This window comes from Plutella xylostella, chromosome 9 (genome assembly GCF_932276165.1).
Source record: "Plutella xylostella chromosome 9, ilPluXylo3.1, whole genome shotgun sequence".
Classification (NCBI taxonomy): domain Eukaryota; kingdom Metazoa; phylum Arthropoda; class Insecta; order Lepidoptera; family Plutellidae; genus Plutella; species Plutella xylostella.
In genome coordinates this window covers 4,531,744-4,548,804 of record NC_063989.1, presented here as the reverse complement: position 1 = coordinate 4,548,804, position 17,061 = coordinate 4,531,744, and the positions used below count along the sequence as shown (strand labels likewise).

General features: G+C 41.5%; 1 protein-coding gene across 3 annotated transcripts in view; it reads right to left on the bottom strand.

Annotated features, from left to right (window-relative positions):
* LOC105391060 (tachykinin-like peptides receptor 86C) overlaps positions 1 to 17,061 on the bottom strand; it is a 62,437-nt gene that overhangs the window by 25,165 nt on the left and 20,211 nt on the right. For all 3 annotated transcript variants that reach the window (XM_038109441.2, XM_038109456.2, XM_038109447.2), the window contains exon 5: positions 16,527 to 16,628. In XM_038109441.2, coding sequence (XP_037965369.2) covers positions 16,527 to 16,628 — 102 coding nt within the window. The remainder of the gene's footprint in view (positions 1 to 16,526; positions 16,629 to 17,061) is intronic.

Sequence of the window (17,061 nt, the reverse complement as noted above, 5' to 3'; positions counted from 1 at the left end):
AAAGACTGTACAAAATTCTCCCAAAGGTTACAATTGTAAAATCAGCTAACACACGAACTGAGTCCTGATTGGAATATAACTAAGTCCGGTTGCCCTCCGGCCTCTGTTCTCACTGTGTGGCTGCACGTTGTCAAAACGGGTTGGTTTCTCGCTATAAGTTCTCTCTTTCGTAATAAGTGGTGAGTGTGCGTATGACAACGCTTTGTTTTCTCTAACTTAACGTTGAATGCATTTCAGTAGACTTGGTATAGTGCGCAATGTGCGTAGCGAAAAATAATCTTTTTTGTTGTATTTTATTATTCTTTTTTAAGTTCTTTAAGCGGTTTTGATAGTTTTACTATACCCAACACGTACAAAGTACCTCCATAAATATCATAACAACTTAAAATCTATCCACAATAATTACACCGGAAAATATCGCACACCGGATAAAGAAATTGAAATGAAAGTTAAACTCAAGGGTCCATGAAGCATTTTCCTCACAAAAGAACTAAGCCAGGAGTTCTTTGATCCAGAAAGGCGAAGAGTTTTATTCAAACGTCAGTTTCCTTGGATAACATTTGAATGAAAGAATAATTTCTATTTAACTTACTAAATAAATCGAATAGAGACGGAAAGAATCTAGATTTAAGTAGTTGGCAAATAGACAAAATGAATTTTCAGTCAGTTAACTCAATAGGTAGAGGTAATACTCGATGTGTCAAACTAAAACTTACCCTTAAATAATGCAATTGAATATGTTATAAGTCTATTAGGAGAAATTATTGTAAATATTCGTTTTGATTAAATACATTCACGAGCAATGAAAAAGTCGTACCTGCCATTGGCGTTCTATGTGTCATTGGAACTTTTTCATGAGAGTATCAATATAGTAAAATTTCTAGCTACTTAAGGCATAAAATCTTGCATATAAATACAGATTTTAGAAGCATAAGCTCACGTTACCCTCAAGTTTTCAGCATAAAAGCAATCCATTACAGGGAGACTACAGAAACTGTTTGCCAAAACAATATTCAACACTTAGAAAGTTGCATCTCTAGAACGAAATGAAAACTCGCTCTCTTACGAGCAGCAAGCGACGGACGAAATACATTTTATGCTACAAAATGTAGAGACTCCAAATAGCGCAATTTCTTTTAAATTGAATCGGATGTTGAATTGGTATTGCACCTATTTTAAGATATTATCTTATAATACGTCGTCGTCGAGTTTTTATTTAATATAGGCTTGTACCTTGTTTTGCACTCACTTTCGGGAGTGAAGAAATAATAAGGTTCATTTCCAAACTCACTTTATGACAGTGATTGTTATGTTCGTTGAAATGTGGCCCATTGTATTTTCTGGACGGTAATGCTTTTTTACATAATTAATAATGATTAATATCCTTACAAATCCTCGTTTATTTAATGCGCCTGGCCCACTAACGCAAACTTATTTTGACAACGATTCGGATTCAAAATTATTAAATTTGACAGTAAGTAATTACTTTTTTTAAAGTACATAATTTTATTAATTTATTTTTTAGCTTTTTTAAATAAGTGACACGTTACTTTGTAAAAGTAAATTCGTTTTGACTTCGCGATAACCTCACTGACTGCTATAAATAAGTTGACAGCTAGCAATAATGACAATTATCAACTTTTATCGGTGCAGTGCAGAACCGCAGTACTAACCTTCATTGACTTGTATAGTAATATGCGTAGCATACGCAGACGATGCGACGTGAATCATACGCGCGGCGGCATTCCAGAGCCGCATTCTTCGCATACCACAGCGCGGCGTGATGACTCATCGGCCAAGCGCGCCCTGCGCGCTCTCCTCGCGGTGCCGCCGACGACCCGATGCCCGCTGCTCTGCTCGACGTCCGCTTCCCACGACGACGGGCGCTCCACTGACTGCGCGCCCGCGCCAGCTGTTTATATATCAGCCGCGACCAGCGCAGGCCTACACCACCGCACAGCGCTGGGGCCGCGCATGCGCAGTAGTTAAGAGTGTCCTAAACCCTAGCTATATAAGAACGACTGATCTGATAAATAAATGAGTATTGTGAACTTGTAATTCGTCTTTAACTCATCTCCCTGCTAGTACCCGAGCTGTTACAGTGGTGACCCTCCGACTTTAAGAACACCTGAAGATGGAAAAATCTGAAGACCTGATCAAAGATGCCACACCGGTACTGGCACCTTCACCTGCGTCGACGAGCAATCAGCAAGCGGAGCTAGCTGCAATCTCCGTGCAGTCGCGACTACTCCCGTTCTGGCGTGAAATTCCTCGCGCCTGGTTCCTGCAGTTTGAAGCTGTCGTCGACCCACTGAAGACTTCAGATGACCAGAAGTTCCGCTACGTGCTGCAACAACTGCAGCCAGTGGACCTTCAACATGTCACGGATATTTTGTACCGACCGCCCGAGACAGGAAAATACGCGACGATTAAGCAAAGATTGCTCACCGTGTATGAGAAATCCGAGGTGAAGAACTTCCAGCAGCTCATACGAGGACTAGAGCTGGGAGATCAGAAACCTTCTCAGCATCTGCGGAAAATGCGCGAGCTCAGCAACGGCCTTATAACTGAAGAAGGCTTGCGCATCGAATGGTTGGACCACCTACCGGCTCAGCTACGTGTCGTGCTGTCCGTGAACTCCGAGTCGTCACTGGACACCCTAGCTGCGATGGCGGACAAGATGCTGGAGTACTCAGAGCCCACAACGATAGCCGCAGTACAGAGCAGTCACTCGACTTACACGCCAAATACAGCCGACGTCACAGTCTCGGCGCAACTATGCGTACTTAGCAAGCAGTTAGAAAAACTGTCGCTCGAAGTAGCGGAATTGCGAGGCCGGCAACAGGAGCGCAGACCCTACCGAGGACGTCCCAGGTCCCGATCCAGGTCATGGTCACGGCAACGGCAAGCCCCACGACCGGGAACTGATACGTGGGAATGCAAATACCACTGGCGGTTCGGCGACAGGGCAAAGCGCTGCGAATCCCCGTGCTGCAAGAGGAAGAAAATGTCGGAAAACTAGAGCCGACACCGACCGTGGCGGAGGTCGGTGTTGCCAGCGGAAGCAACCGCCTGTGTGTCTTCGATCGCAACACTAGAGAGCGTTTCCTCGTCGACACAGGCGCCGACATCTCCGTGTTAGCCGCCACCAACAAGAAAACGCAAGTCAACAGCGCCTACAAGTTGTACGCGGCAAATGATACGCCGATCAACACCTATGGAGAGCGAACACTACGACTGGACCTAGGACTCAGGCGCTGCTTCCAGTGGACATTCATAGTGGCGGATGTGAAAACGTCGATTCTCGGTGCCGACTTCCTGCGCAACTTCAAGCTGCTGGTAGACCTGCACAAGAAAAAACTAGTGGACAGAATAACGGAGCTCGCAGTGGACACCATCGAAGTTCGTACCAGTGAAGAGTCCATCTACGTCATCAGCTCCGACCAAGTGTACCACAGCATCCTGACGAAGTTCCCGGACATCCTGCGACCGATGTCACTCAAGGCGCCGGCTAAGCATGACGTCATACACCACATAGAGACGACTGGCCCACCGGTGTACGCGAAACCGCGACCCCTGCCGCCCGATAAATACAAGGTGGCAAAAGAAGAGTTCGAGCGCATGATCGAGATGGGCATCTGCAAACCGTCGAAGAGCCCCTGGGCAAGCCCGCTGCACATCGTGAAAAAGAAGGATGGCGGCCTACGCGTCTGTGGAGACTACAGGCGGCTCAACTCAGTCACTCTACCCGACCGCTACCCGATTCCGCGAATTCAGGACTTCACGTACCAGCTGAACAAAAGCAGAGTGTTCTCGAAGCTCGACCTGAAGATGGCGTACTACTGGATCCCACTGAGTAAGGAAGACGCAGAGAAGACGGCCATCACGACGCCCTTCGGACTGTTCGAGTTCAACTGCATGACGTTCGGACTACGTAACGCGAGTCAGACGTTCCAGCGGTTCATGCACGAGGTCCTACGAGGCATAGAGGGCTGCTTCTGTTTCGTCGACGACATCCTTCTGCATTCAGAAGACGAAGAACAGCACAGAGCGCTTCTAGAACGAGTCCTGGAACGTCTTGACAAGTATGGAGTGACGCTGAACGTGAACAAGTGCGAATTTGGTCAAGAGAAACTGAACTTCCTGGGCTACGAAGTATCAGCTGAAGGAATACGACCTACAGAAGAGAGGATAAAGGCAATCTCTACTTTCCCGAAACCGAAGACGGTAGTAGAGTTGCGACGTTTTCTCGGAATCCTCAACTTCTACAGAGAGTGCCTGCCTCGCCAAGCTGAGCAACAAAGCGCGCTGAATAAACACCTACACAACCGGAAGAAAAATGATAAGACGCCGATTGAATGGACGCCGGAGTCGGACTCGGCCTTCGAAAAATGCCGCCAAAGCATTTTGGAAGCCACCACGCTCTCATACCCAGTTCACGGCAGCTCACTGGGACTCATGACCGATGCATCTGACCTCAGCCTAGGAGCGGTGCTGCAGCAACGCGTCAACGGAGTCTGGAGACCGCTGGCATTCTTTTCAAAAGCGATGAGCGAGACGCAGCGACGCTACAGTGTGTACGACCGCGAACTGCTAGCCATGTACACAGCCGTGAAGCACTTCAGACGGCTAATAGAGGGATGTGACGTCACCATCTACACAGACCACAAGCCACTCACCTACGCAATGAGCAGACCGGCAAGCAGTAGTGACACACCCCGGCGAGAGCGGCAACTCCACTTCGTGAGCCAATTCTGCACGAAGATAGAGTACGTGAAGGGGGAAGACAATGCAGTGGCAGACTCTCTATCACGTATAGAGGAGATAGCATGTCCATCGGCCATCGACTACAACAAACTGGCCGCAGATCAATCGTCGGACGAGGAACTAAGAAAACTAAGATCACAATCCAATCTTATGTTCACAGATATCGCACTGCCGGGGCTGAGTCACACTATCACCTGCGAGACGTCTACAGCGACGCCCAGACCGTACCTGCCGCCGGCATACCGTGGTGCTGCATTCAAAGCGCAACACGACCTGTGCCACCCGGGGATACGAGCCACCAAGAAGCAGATGGCAGCGAAGTTCTTCTGGCCATCGATGAACAAGGACGTAGGCGAATGGACGAGGACGTGCATCAGCTGCCAGCGTGCGAAGGTACATCGGCATGTCGTCACCCCACTCGGCGAGTTCCCGCCATCCGCACGGTTCGAGCACGTCCACATCGACATCGTCGGGCCGCTACAACCGTCAAACGGATACCGCTACTGTGTAACCATGATTGACCGCTGCACAAGTTGGCCTGAAGCAGTACCAGTAAGCGAAATCACAGCGGAAGCCGTAGCCAAGGCCTTCTACGAGAACTGGCTGGTTCGGTTTGGAATGCCAATCCGGTGTACTACCGACCAGGGCCGGCAATTTGAGTCCTCGCTGTTCAGCACACTGATGAAGAGATTCGGCATCAACAAGATCCACACCACTGCATTCCACCCGCAAGCAAACGGCAAGGTAGAGCGATGGCACCGCACCTTCAAGGCAGCGCTAATGGCGAGAGGCGCTACCGTGACATGGAGCGACGAACTACCTACGGTGCTACTCGGCTTGCGCACGGCGATACGCGAGAACGCGCTATGTCCCGCGCAGATGACCTACGGAGCGACTCTACGAGTACCATCTGATTTTTTTGTACCTACACAGTCCAAAATTGAAGATGCAGACTACGTGCGGCGACTGACGGACACCATGGCCGCGATATCACCTGTGCAGAAGGCACGAGCAACGAGAGAGCGACCATTCATCTACAAGGACCTACGAACATGCTCACACGTCTTCGTGCGCAACGACACGGTCAGAAAACCGCTCACACCTCCCTACGACGGCCCGTACGAAGTATTGGAACGGAGCGAAAAATACTACAAGTTACAGTTGCCTCTACGCACGGCAGTGATATCACTGGACCGCCTCAAGCCAGCTTATATAAGCAAAGAAGCAGACGAGTCGGCAGCAGTACCTACAGCTACATCTACAAGCTACACAACACGGTCAGGACGGACCGTAAAGCAAACCGTACGCTTCGCTTGAGGGGGAGTACTATGCGTAGCATACGCAGACGATGCGACGTGAATCATACGCGCGGCGGCATTCCAGAGCCGCATTCTTCGCATACCACAGCGCGGCGTGATGACTCATCGGCCAAGCGCGCCCTGCGCGCTCTCCTCGCGGTGCCGCCGACGACCCGATGCCCGCTGCTCTGCTCGACGTCCGCTTCCCACGACGACGGGCGCTCCACTGACTGCGCGCCCGCGCCAGCTGTTTATATATCAGCCGCGACCAGCGCAGGCCTACACCACCGCACAGCGCTGGGGCCGCGCATGCGCAGTAGTTAAGAGTGTCCTAAACCCTAGCTATATAAGAACGACTGATCTGATAAATAAATGAGTATTGTGAACTTGTAATTCGTCTTTAACTCATCTCCCTGCTAGTACCCGAGCTGTTACAGTAACGACAACGGCGTCAATAAAACGTTTTCATTGGTTATGAGTATTACCAACTAAAAACTTAAATATTGTATTCTTATCGCAGTAAGTAAGTAAGTAAAATGTTTAAAAAATTGAGGCAATTCGGTGTCGACATTTTGTGGGTGAGACTTTTTCAATGCTCGTGAGTGGAAGTAACTTAAATATTTTTTTTACGAATTCATAAGAAACAGTTACATATGTATGTACGTAGGTACTGAGGCTCTGATCAAACGTGCGACTTGATTTGATTGAAACAGAATAGAAAAAAATATACAATTACCTACACATGTTTTGCATTAAGAATTCTCGTATTTTTTGTCTGCCTTTAATCTTTTACTTGTCTCTTCAACTCGGCTGTCCCATTTTAAAACACAGTAACAGCCATGAGACAAAATGTTCAGGAGAGCCAAAAAACATTTTTGTCCCTTCATTTCAATGCCCTGGTAAAACTATGACAGATATCTGAACAAATGTAAGCTTAAAAGAAGCGGCAGAACCTAGGCTTTACATACAATACTATTTCATTTAAATATAACTAAAATTGTTGCTGTAATGCACAAAAGAAAACACTTACTAGGTTTTATATGGTTTTCTCACCCTAAAACCGCCCTCACTGACCATTTCAAAACCTAGTAAGAGCCATTATTGTGTAATTTAAGACAAGTTAAGTATATTGAAATTGCAATAATTGCGTAATAATTTCATTTTTTATATGTTTGGGATCCTTCACATATTATAAATCCAATTTTGCAGCACTTTTACACGACGGCACTATAAGTAATAGCTGAAATACGGGCATATTTTTATGTTTTTTTTTTTATTTTATGTAAATGAATTAAATAGCCATATTAAGAAGGCTCTAACATGAAAATTATTTATGGCTGCCTTCAATTAGACAATATTTCCTAAATTTCTATCTAAAAATCAGTTTTCTCTTATTTATAACTTGTTTTTTTTTGGTTTATGCAAAATAGGGCTAGTAGAAAGGTTCTGACGAGAAAGGTCTCTATGGCTTTTATAAAGAAGACAAAATTTACTTATGTCCTACTTTTAATTCAACTCTCTAGGTCTCATTGGTGCAAAGATACAGGTTCTGAAATGTCTGATATTTTGTTCGAAAAAAGTGTTAGTAATAATGTATGCCATTTGTGACTTACTAAAATTAACGGACGAAAATTGTCCTTTGCTGACCATTTCAAAACCTAGTAAGCGCCATTGACCATTTTAAAACCTAGTAAGTCATTTTCACTTACTGTGTTTTAAAATGGTTGGTGGCTCTTACTATGTTTTGAAATGGTTTTCGTGGCATTTTTGATTTCGCAGGGTGGAGTTACTAGGTTTTTAGAAATTTTATTTTCGTTTCTAAGCGGTTTTTTGATATTCTGACAATGCAGTTTTGTGCGGAATCGCCTAAAATAATATATAAATCAAAGACCCGTTTTTTTTTAAAGTTGGCGGTTACTGTGTTTTGAAATGGGACAGCCGAACTGATGTTGAGTAGCTGTTTCAATTTTCATGGGCTTTAATAATTTTGTAAAGTTTATCAATACTTTCAGCATTTACACAATACACTGGGCAGTGATCTGAATCTGGCAAAACAAATGAATTTAAGTAATAGGAGTATTTTTTTAAATGTCAAAATTGAATTCGCTAAATAAATTGCTATTAGTTTTTCTAAAAAATATGCCTGCAGAGTTTTTAGTATACCTAGGTCGCTAGAAAGACCAAACTGACTATGCATTTTTTCCTGTGGTAGAACAGTTTTATTTCATGCCTCTTTTCAGGCAGTTCTCACCTATTTTTAGATTTAGATTTTGAGTGATGAAAAGGAAAATTAAAGAAAACACGCATACGCTATTATCGAGAAAGCCCATTACATAATCGTGCCGTCGATACGGCCTCGTTCTTGTTTATTCGGTTACCTTGTTGTTTATCAAATTTGTATCAACGCCAGTCTAATCATTGGAAGAAAAAATAAATCAAATAATATTGTAGATACTATTTCATAATACCGTTAGTGATATCTCCGGTTAATCTACCTTTAATGCTATTATTTTCTCGTTCCATTTCGTACCATTATGCCTACGAGTTATTTTTGGTGAAGCCAAATTGAATTATCCGAAAGTTTTATTGTATTTAGTACTGCGTTGCTATTTGGAAAAATCCAGGACTAACGCAACTTTATTTGTTTTTCAAATAATGATAATGTATTAAAGTAATATGGCAAGTTATTGCTTATTTTTTATAAAAAGATAAAAGCAATGAGCGAGGGAGATATTATTCTCAGAAATCCATCACAGTACAAAAGCTGTTCATCCACACTTATACAGAAACAACTTTGATGTTAATTGTAAATGTTATACAGTTTTAACATTCACACCTTTCAATTAATCTAAATGTTTCATCTATTTTGAGGCAATGTTTCTAAATAAAGTTGAATTTGAATTCAGTTTATGTGCCGGTGTAAAAAATAAAAGCAATGAATTGAAATGTCTACACAGATATAAATTATAATAAATTATGTTTACAGAGTTATTTGCAAAACTAAAATCAGATCTGTATGAAAGTTTTAATGAGTTGTGCGGTTGCTGCCGCGCTCCGTGCAATTTGTAAATAAAATAATATAATTTACAAGTGCTTGTTGCTATAAATCGCCGCATTTTTTGGCACAAATTTGATCTACCGCTCACTCTTATTATTTGCTATACATGTCTCTTCGCCTGCGGGAATGAAACTTGCGACGGGCGGAGCGACGGCGAGGCGGCGTGACAACGATGTAATCAAATGCATTAAAACATAGCGTTGTGTATGAGACGGGCAACGGCGGAGAGACGCGACAGAGCGCCGCACCGCCCCGCCCGCCGCCGCTCCGCCCGTCGCAAGTTTCAAACCCGCAGACGGAGAGTTATGTGTAGTAAATAAGAGTGAGCGGTAGATCAAATTTATGCCAAAAATGGGGCGATTTATAAACACTTGCAAATTATATTATTTTATTTACATACCCGCACTCCCCTCAACATATAAGCGATCCGGTTTGCGTTCAGAGAAACGGAACACAAAAAATCTGAAGTCCCTTATTTTGATGTGACGTAATAATAACTAATTCTATAGGAATCTCAAAGCATCAGGGTTTGTACATCCGTATTGCAATAAGTAAAATAATTTTATTATAAGGTGGAATCTTTCCTTTACATTTGAATTTGAATTTCAGCATGATGCGACAATAATGCTTAGAGTTTGCTACGCAATAGTTCGTAGCAGCTACGCTACTCGTAGCGCCTACGCCGTAGCTCGTAGCACCTACGCCGTCTCGTAGCGCCGTAGCCATAGCTTAATTATCCCATAATAATATAGCCTAACAAAATAATAATAATTATTATGTTTCAGTACTTAGGCCATACGTCGTTGCAGCTCATATATAGCTATTAGATCACTGGTTAAAAGAAACTATCTAATTAAGAAATACCTTCGAAAATACTCTGATGATAATTGGAATAAAAATGCACTCCAATACTGTAGGAATGAAACAATTGCGAGGATTACTTAGTTAATTAGATATATTTTCCTAATACCAAAATACGTTACAATACAATATTGATGGGAGACGCGAAAGTGGCGACAATTTTAACAGCAGTGACAGATAGCGGAACTAATCTTGAGTTGCATTCATGAAGCTCGTTGTGGGCCGCTTATGTTTATTACCAACATCCTCCCTTAAACATATTCCCATCCTCGCGGAGCAGTATTCGAGCTTCGAGTGTGTGGTAGGTTTGGTCAGAGCATCTGCAACCATCTCACCAGTCTGTATATAGCGAACTTCAATCAGACCGGCGCTTATCTTGTCACGAATAAAGTGATGTCTGACATCGATGTGCTTTGTCCTGGAATGATAACCGTCAGTACCTGAAAGTTTAATACAGCTTTGATTATCACAGTAAATAACCAACGGTTCAGTCTTCAAACATGGCCAAATTTCTTCTTGAAATTGTTTCAGCCATAACCCTTCTTGTATACATGATGTAAGTGACATGTATTCAGCCTCCGTTGTAGACAGAGCAACTGTAGGCTGACGTCTGGAGTTCCAACTTATTGATCCTCCCTGAAAAGTAAAGACGTATCCAGTGCAAGAACGTCTATCGTCTTCAGAGCTTGCCCAGTCAGCATCACAGTAACCATGAGTCATATTCTCATCTGGGACATTCTTGAAGGTCAATCTGTAGTCTTGACTTCCTTTTAAATAGCGCAACACTCGCTTTAAAGCATTCCAGTGCTGCATCTCGGGTCTATTATTGTATTTACTGAGTAAATTGACAACATAGCTGATGTCGGGCCTTGTGCCTTGAGAAATGTATAACAGGCATCCAATAAGCTCTTGATACGGAACACCGTGTAAGATATTAGTGTTTTCATTTGTGCTTTTCAATTTTTCATTGGCATCCATAGGACTCTTCACTGGTTTGCAATCTGACATCCCATATTTAAGTAAAACTTCCTGTATATACTTCTTTTGATCCAAATAAATGACTTTATTGTCTCTATCTCTCTCTACATGCAATCCTATGCAGTAAGTCAGCTCTCCCAGGTACTTCATGTGGAACTTTTTACACAATTTCTCTCTTATTTCTTCAAAGTCCGATACACTTTTACTTAGCATAACCAAGTCGTCGACATACGTAGCTATAAATAGCATGTTTGTATCATCTGTTATGCGGTAATAAATACACGGATCAAGTTTAGAACGTGTTAAATTCAGTTCTTTTAAAGCAGCATCTAACTTGCGGTTCCATTGCCTGCTCGCTTGCTTTAATCCATACAGTGAATTCTTTAGTAAACACACTTGTTCTCCTTCTTTGTACATAGGCGGCTGAATCATATAGATTTCCTCTTCAATATCACCCTGAAGGAACGCAGACATGGCGTCCATTTGGTATATATTCAAATCATATTTCACTGCCAGTGCAAACAAATATCTCAGTGATGAGAGTCTCACCACTGGTGAATACACTTCATTGTACTCCAATCCTTTTTTCTGAGCACATCCTTTTATTACTAACCTCGCTTTGTACTTTACTATTTCACCCTTATCATTGGTTTTAATTTTAAAAACCCATTTACAAGGTATTGCTCGCTTGTTCGGAGGTAAATCAGTCAGTTCCCAAGTCGAGTTAGATAATAATGATTTGTATTCTTCATCCATTGCTTTGATCCAATGCTCACTTTCTGTGCTTGACAATGCCTCTTCTACTGTTGTGGGATCTGTATACGGCGTGACACACATCAAATTATTACCATTACAATTCTTATTCCTCCGTTGATGAGGTCTAAGTGTAATATTATTCTTCGTATCATCATCATCACTATCCATATCTTCACTGCTGTCCGGATGATAGGTTTCATCAGTATCATTGACACAGCTATCAAATGAACTAGTACCAGGTGACAATAATGTACTTTCAGATTGATCAGTATGTAATGTGTCATCAGTCGTCTGTACAGATTCTCGACTTTCTTTTCCGCTTTTGTCATCAAAAGTGACTTGTAACATTCTTTTAGCGTCATCTTGTGACCGTGTCCGCATTTCTTGAGGTTCATTATTCTCATTTTTGCTTTCTATAAATACAACATCTCTGCTGATCACAAATTTCTTCTGTTTTGCATTGTATAGCCTGTATCCTTTTGTATTTTCACAATATCCGAGGAATATCATCTCAGTAGATTTTCTGTCCCATTTTAATCGTTTTTCTTTTGGCGTGTGTACCATGACCTTGGTCCCGAAGATTCTCAAATGTGAAATATTTGGTTTCTTTCCAGTCCACTTTTCTTCCGGCGTGCTCTCATCAAGAACTCGTGAAGGTGACCGGTTGACCACATAGGCCGCTGTGGCTACAGCCTCTGCCCAATATCCTTTTGTCAGTTTTGCATCAAACAGCATGCACTTGGCGCGTTCTACCAGCGTTCTATTCATCCGCTCCGCAACTCCATTCTGCTGGGGAGTATAAGGCGTGGTAGTTTGGTGCTTGATGCCGGAATCTGTCAAGAATTTATGAAAAACTTTGTTACAGTATTCAGTCCCGTTATCAGTTCTCAGTATTTTGATCTTTCGGTCTAGCTCATTCTCTACCTCATTCTTGAATTGCTCAAATACAGTTTTTATATCCATTTTATTTTTCAAGAAATAGACAAAAACTTTGTGGGAGTAATCATCAATGAAGGTTATGAAATATTTTGCTCCGCCGATGGACTGAACCTCCATAGGACCACAGAGATCGGAATGTACTATCTCCAATAATGCATTTGCTCTGGACCCTCCAGTGGGAAACGGATATCTACTTTGCTTTGCTTCTATACACGGTAAACATACTTCATCATTTCCTTCCTTTTTAATCATTATGCCTTCAGTACAATCTTGTAGCCTTTTAACATCTGCCATATTTAAGTGACCCATTCTCCTATGCCATATTTCCATACTAGCTGTACTCTCAGTGACTGCCGTAGCATATGCATTACATGTAGCTATGTTTAACTTGTACATGTTATTGGTTAGTCTTGCCGTAGCTACAAGTTTCTCCTCAGAATTATAAATCTCACAGCCAGTGTCAGTAAATTGAACTTTACAACCATTTTTGGTTAACTGACTAACCGATAACAAGTTGGTGCTTAATTCAGGTATAAATAAAACATCTCTCACCTGTATCTGATGCTCATCATTGCTTATAACGGTGGTAAAGTTTACGTTACCCATTTTCTGCACGGAGACAACATCATTATTAGCAACTGTTATCCTTTGTACCGATGGCTGTCGCTGTTCATACATCCAGTCCTCTCGTCTTGACATATGCATTGACGCACCGGAGTCCACATACCAGTCATTGTCATTTACTGAACTGTAAGCTGAAAAAATGGCTGAAAAGACATTTTCATTATTTGATGCATTTTTCTTCACAGTACACTGAGTTTTATAATGGCCATATTGGTTACAATTGTAACACCGGGGACCTTTTCCCTTAGTTTTAGGTCTTTGCTGGGTATTACTGAATGGCTTCTTGTTATGCTTTGTATAAAACACGGAAGACTCGGAAACTTTAACCTCCTGTAAAAGTTTTGTCTTTATGAAATCGGATGAGATGGTTATCCCAGAACTTTCTATTCCCATTATCATAGGTTTATAACTGTCTGGCAAACCGGCCAGCATTAGAGTTCCCAACCACTCATCATCAACTTTGAAGCCTATATTTCGCAACTTATGGGCGGTTGACATGATCTTCGTGACATATTCTTCAATGTTAGCACAATTGTCCAATGACGTATTTATCAGGTCTCTCAACAACCCGACTTTTCTCGAAAGCCCGGAGTCCTCGAAAGCTTTTTGTAGATTCTTCCACACCTCTCGTGCACTACTAGCTTCTTCAATATGAACGAAGTTGACGGGGTCCACGAGTAAAATTAGCTTGGACTTTGCTTTGACGTCTTTTTTGGAGTCAATTTCACTGGTGCTCAACGGATCCACGCAATCCCATAAATCTTCATGCTGTAAATAAGATTTAACAGCGAATCTCCACGTATTGTAATTATCTCTGCCGGACAATTTTTCAATTTGTAAGTTATTCATTTTCGGTGTCGCCGGTTTTGACAATACGACACAATTGTTGCAGATTATGTTATTTCGCTGAAATATACTGATAACTTTGCTCGCAAAGGTTTACGGGACGGCCCGTAACCTGTAGGAATGAAACAATTGCGAGGATTACTTAGTTAATTAGATATATTTTCCGAATACCAAAATACGTTACAATACAATATTGATGGGAGACGCGAAAGTGGCGACAATTTTAACAGCAGTGACAGATAGCGGAACTAATCTTGAGTTGCATTCATGAAGCTCGTTGTGGGCCGCTTATGTTTATTACCAACAAATACTTACCGTATCGAGCAAATCGATACGTAAGTATTGGAGTGCATTTTTATTATAACTACAGCTACAAAGATTTTTCTGTTTGATAACTAAATAGATCTAAATAATATTATACCTCTCAGACACGCGATGTTCGTTGCACAGTTTTCCGATATAAGGCTAGTGCAAACAGCGTGCAGCACGTTTTAATGATTTGCAAATACCTCACTCGGGAACATGAACCTTTCGTGAATGTATTTTAGTATACAAAATGTTTTTAGAATGTATATGTTGCAGTCATCTGGTTAAATCTCCTTTTTGGTTAGCTGCTAGACGCCGTATTTGTTTTATGCACCACATGACTGATTTTAAGTCCGCTTATTAGTTGATAGAAGGCTGATGATGATGATGATGAATTAGTTTGACGTTTTGTGACACTTGTACAATCAACGCTCGGCCTAGTCATACAATTGAATAGCGCCATCCAATGAACGCGCTAGTGATTCAATCAAAAAGGAGATTCAACCAGATGCCTGCGACATATACATATTTGAAGATTCATAACAAATGTCCACGCAATAAGTATTGTGACAGTTGCATATGTTAGTAGGTACGTACATATTGGAAGTAATAATATATTATTACGTGTGCGATGGCACGGAATAAACGTTTTTTATTATTATTATTATATATGTAGTCTTTTGTTCTCCCTCTGTTGAGGTTGAGGGGTACGTTTAATATCCAGATCACGCGGGCCTTAGCCAAACGTAATCGGATCGGTGATGCAGGATGATGAGGTCAGGAATTTCCTTGTGATGCGGCAGGTGTTCAAGATTGTGGCTTTTTGTAGAAGGTGGATTGTCAATATTTGTCAATATTTCTAGGCTATTTTTAAGGGTTTTGGGTATGATTCCTGTTGAAAACAAGACTATGGGGACTATATGGACTGCATGTACTTTCCATTGAGTTTTGACTTCTATTGCAAGTTCTTTATATTTACTGAGTTTCTCAGATATGGTCTTCTGTATGTTGTGACTATTTGGTATGGCTATATCTATGAGGAATACTGTGTTGGTATTTTTATCATGTAATGTGATGTCCGGCCTATTGTAGTGTACAGTTTTGTCAGTCAAAATGGTTCTGTCCCAGTAAATTTTGCATTATTATTATTATTTTTTTTTTTAAAAGCCTTAGTACGTGTTTTGTTTTAAACAACCTCAAACTACCTATTTTAGGCTTACTATGCCACTTTTGCAACACGCATTAACCACATAGGTACCTAAACTTTATATAGATACAGTTTTTGATAGATAAATATCGTTTTCGATAGATAGGTCGATAGATCTACTTAACTCGTATGTGCTGTATTTCAATTATGGCATTTCATAACATAGGTAGAGAAATATATTTTAATTACAAATTCTTACAATTTTATCTAAAATAACAAACCCAAGTCACAGTTTGCCTAAATTATATGTGGCGGGCGTTTTACTGCCTACAACTTAACAAGAGTATAGTATAAACATCTTTGGTAATTTTCTTGTGTTATACCCACAAATAGTGGTAATATAGGCTCACAAATAGTATGTTTCCTGAGGTAAACCAGTTGAGAAGGGCACATTTCATTGAGAATATATTTCTTTCCTCCCACATCAATGACAATGAGAGGCGTGGAATAACTTATTCCTGGAATATCGTCTAGAAAGTCTATTTAGAGTCTAAATAGACTCTAGACAACACTTTGTAGAAATGAAATCCGTAAATCTATTGTTTAAACTTAATCGGTTCTTGCTATTGTTATGCGAATCCAATTCTTTGAAAGTTTAAGGTCCTATAAAAATGCCAATATAACTGCCCAACCATACAAAACGATCATAACTTACTGTCATGTTAGTAGCGATTCTAGAGGCACACTTTATAAATGTACAATGTCAAAACAAAAAAAAACATGGTTGCCTTAAGATTGGCAACGGAAATAGTACTTTCAAAATCACAACCAAGATTACACTATCTTTGAGATTAATATAGCCGTCATCGTCTCCAAAACCAACCCTAACATCAACGCCGATGCCACCCGGCACAAAATTGAAAACTGTATTGTATTTCAAAGTTACCTGTCGAAGGAGATGCCAGTGAGTGTGAACACACTCGCCGCCACCGTCACGTTAGCGATGAAATTGCTCAGCTGACAGTACCACGCCCCGAACACCCAGTCACTGGAAAAAAATACTCATGTGAAAATGTGGCGAAAAATAGCTACATCACTTGGTGAAGCGACGTAGCTTAGAGGTTTTCGTGACAACCTGATATTCAACATTATTGTATTTAGATACGTTTATAATTATTTTTGTATACATACGAGTACAACACACATTACTATTTAAACGCTATAATAACAACTATAGACACAGAAACCTCATGTCAGCCGCTACCAATGTGAACCTTTACGAGTGACAGGACAAAAACTCAAAAGGCCAAGTTGATGAAATATGAACGAATACGAGTATTGAGTAAAAGTAGTGGCCATCATTCATAGAGTCGAACGCTTGCTGGAGCATATATTTTTTGCCCTTTTATCACATCCGCCGCTTGGTTTTCGGAGAATCTCATTTTCACCGCCAGAATTATCAATATGTTTTGTTGTCGGTA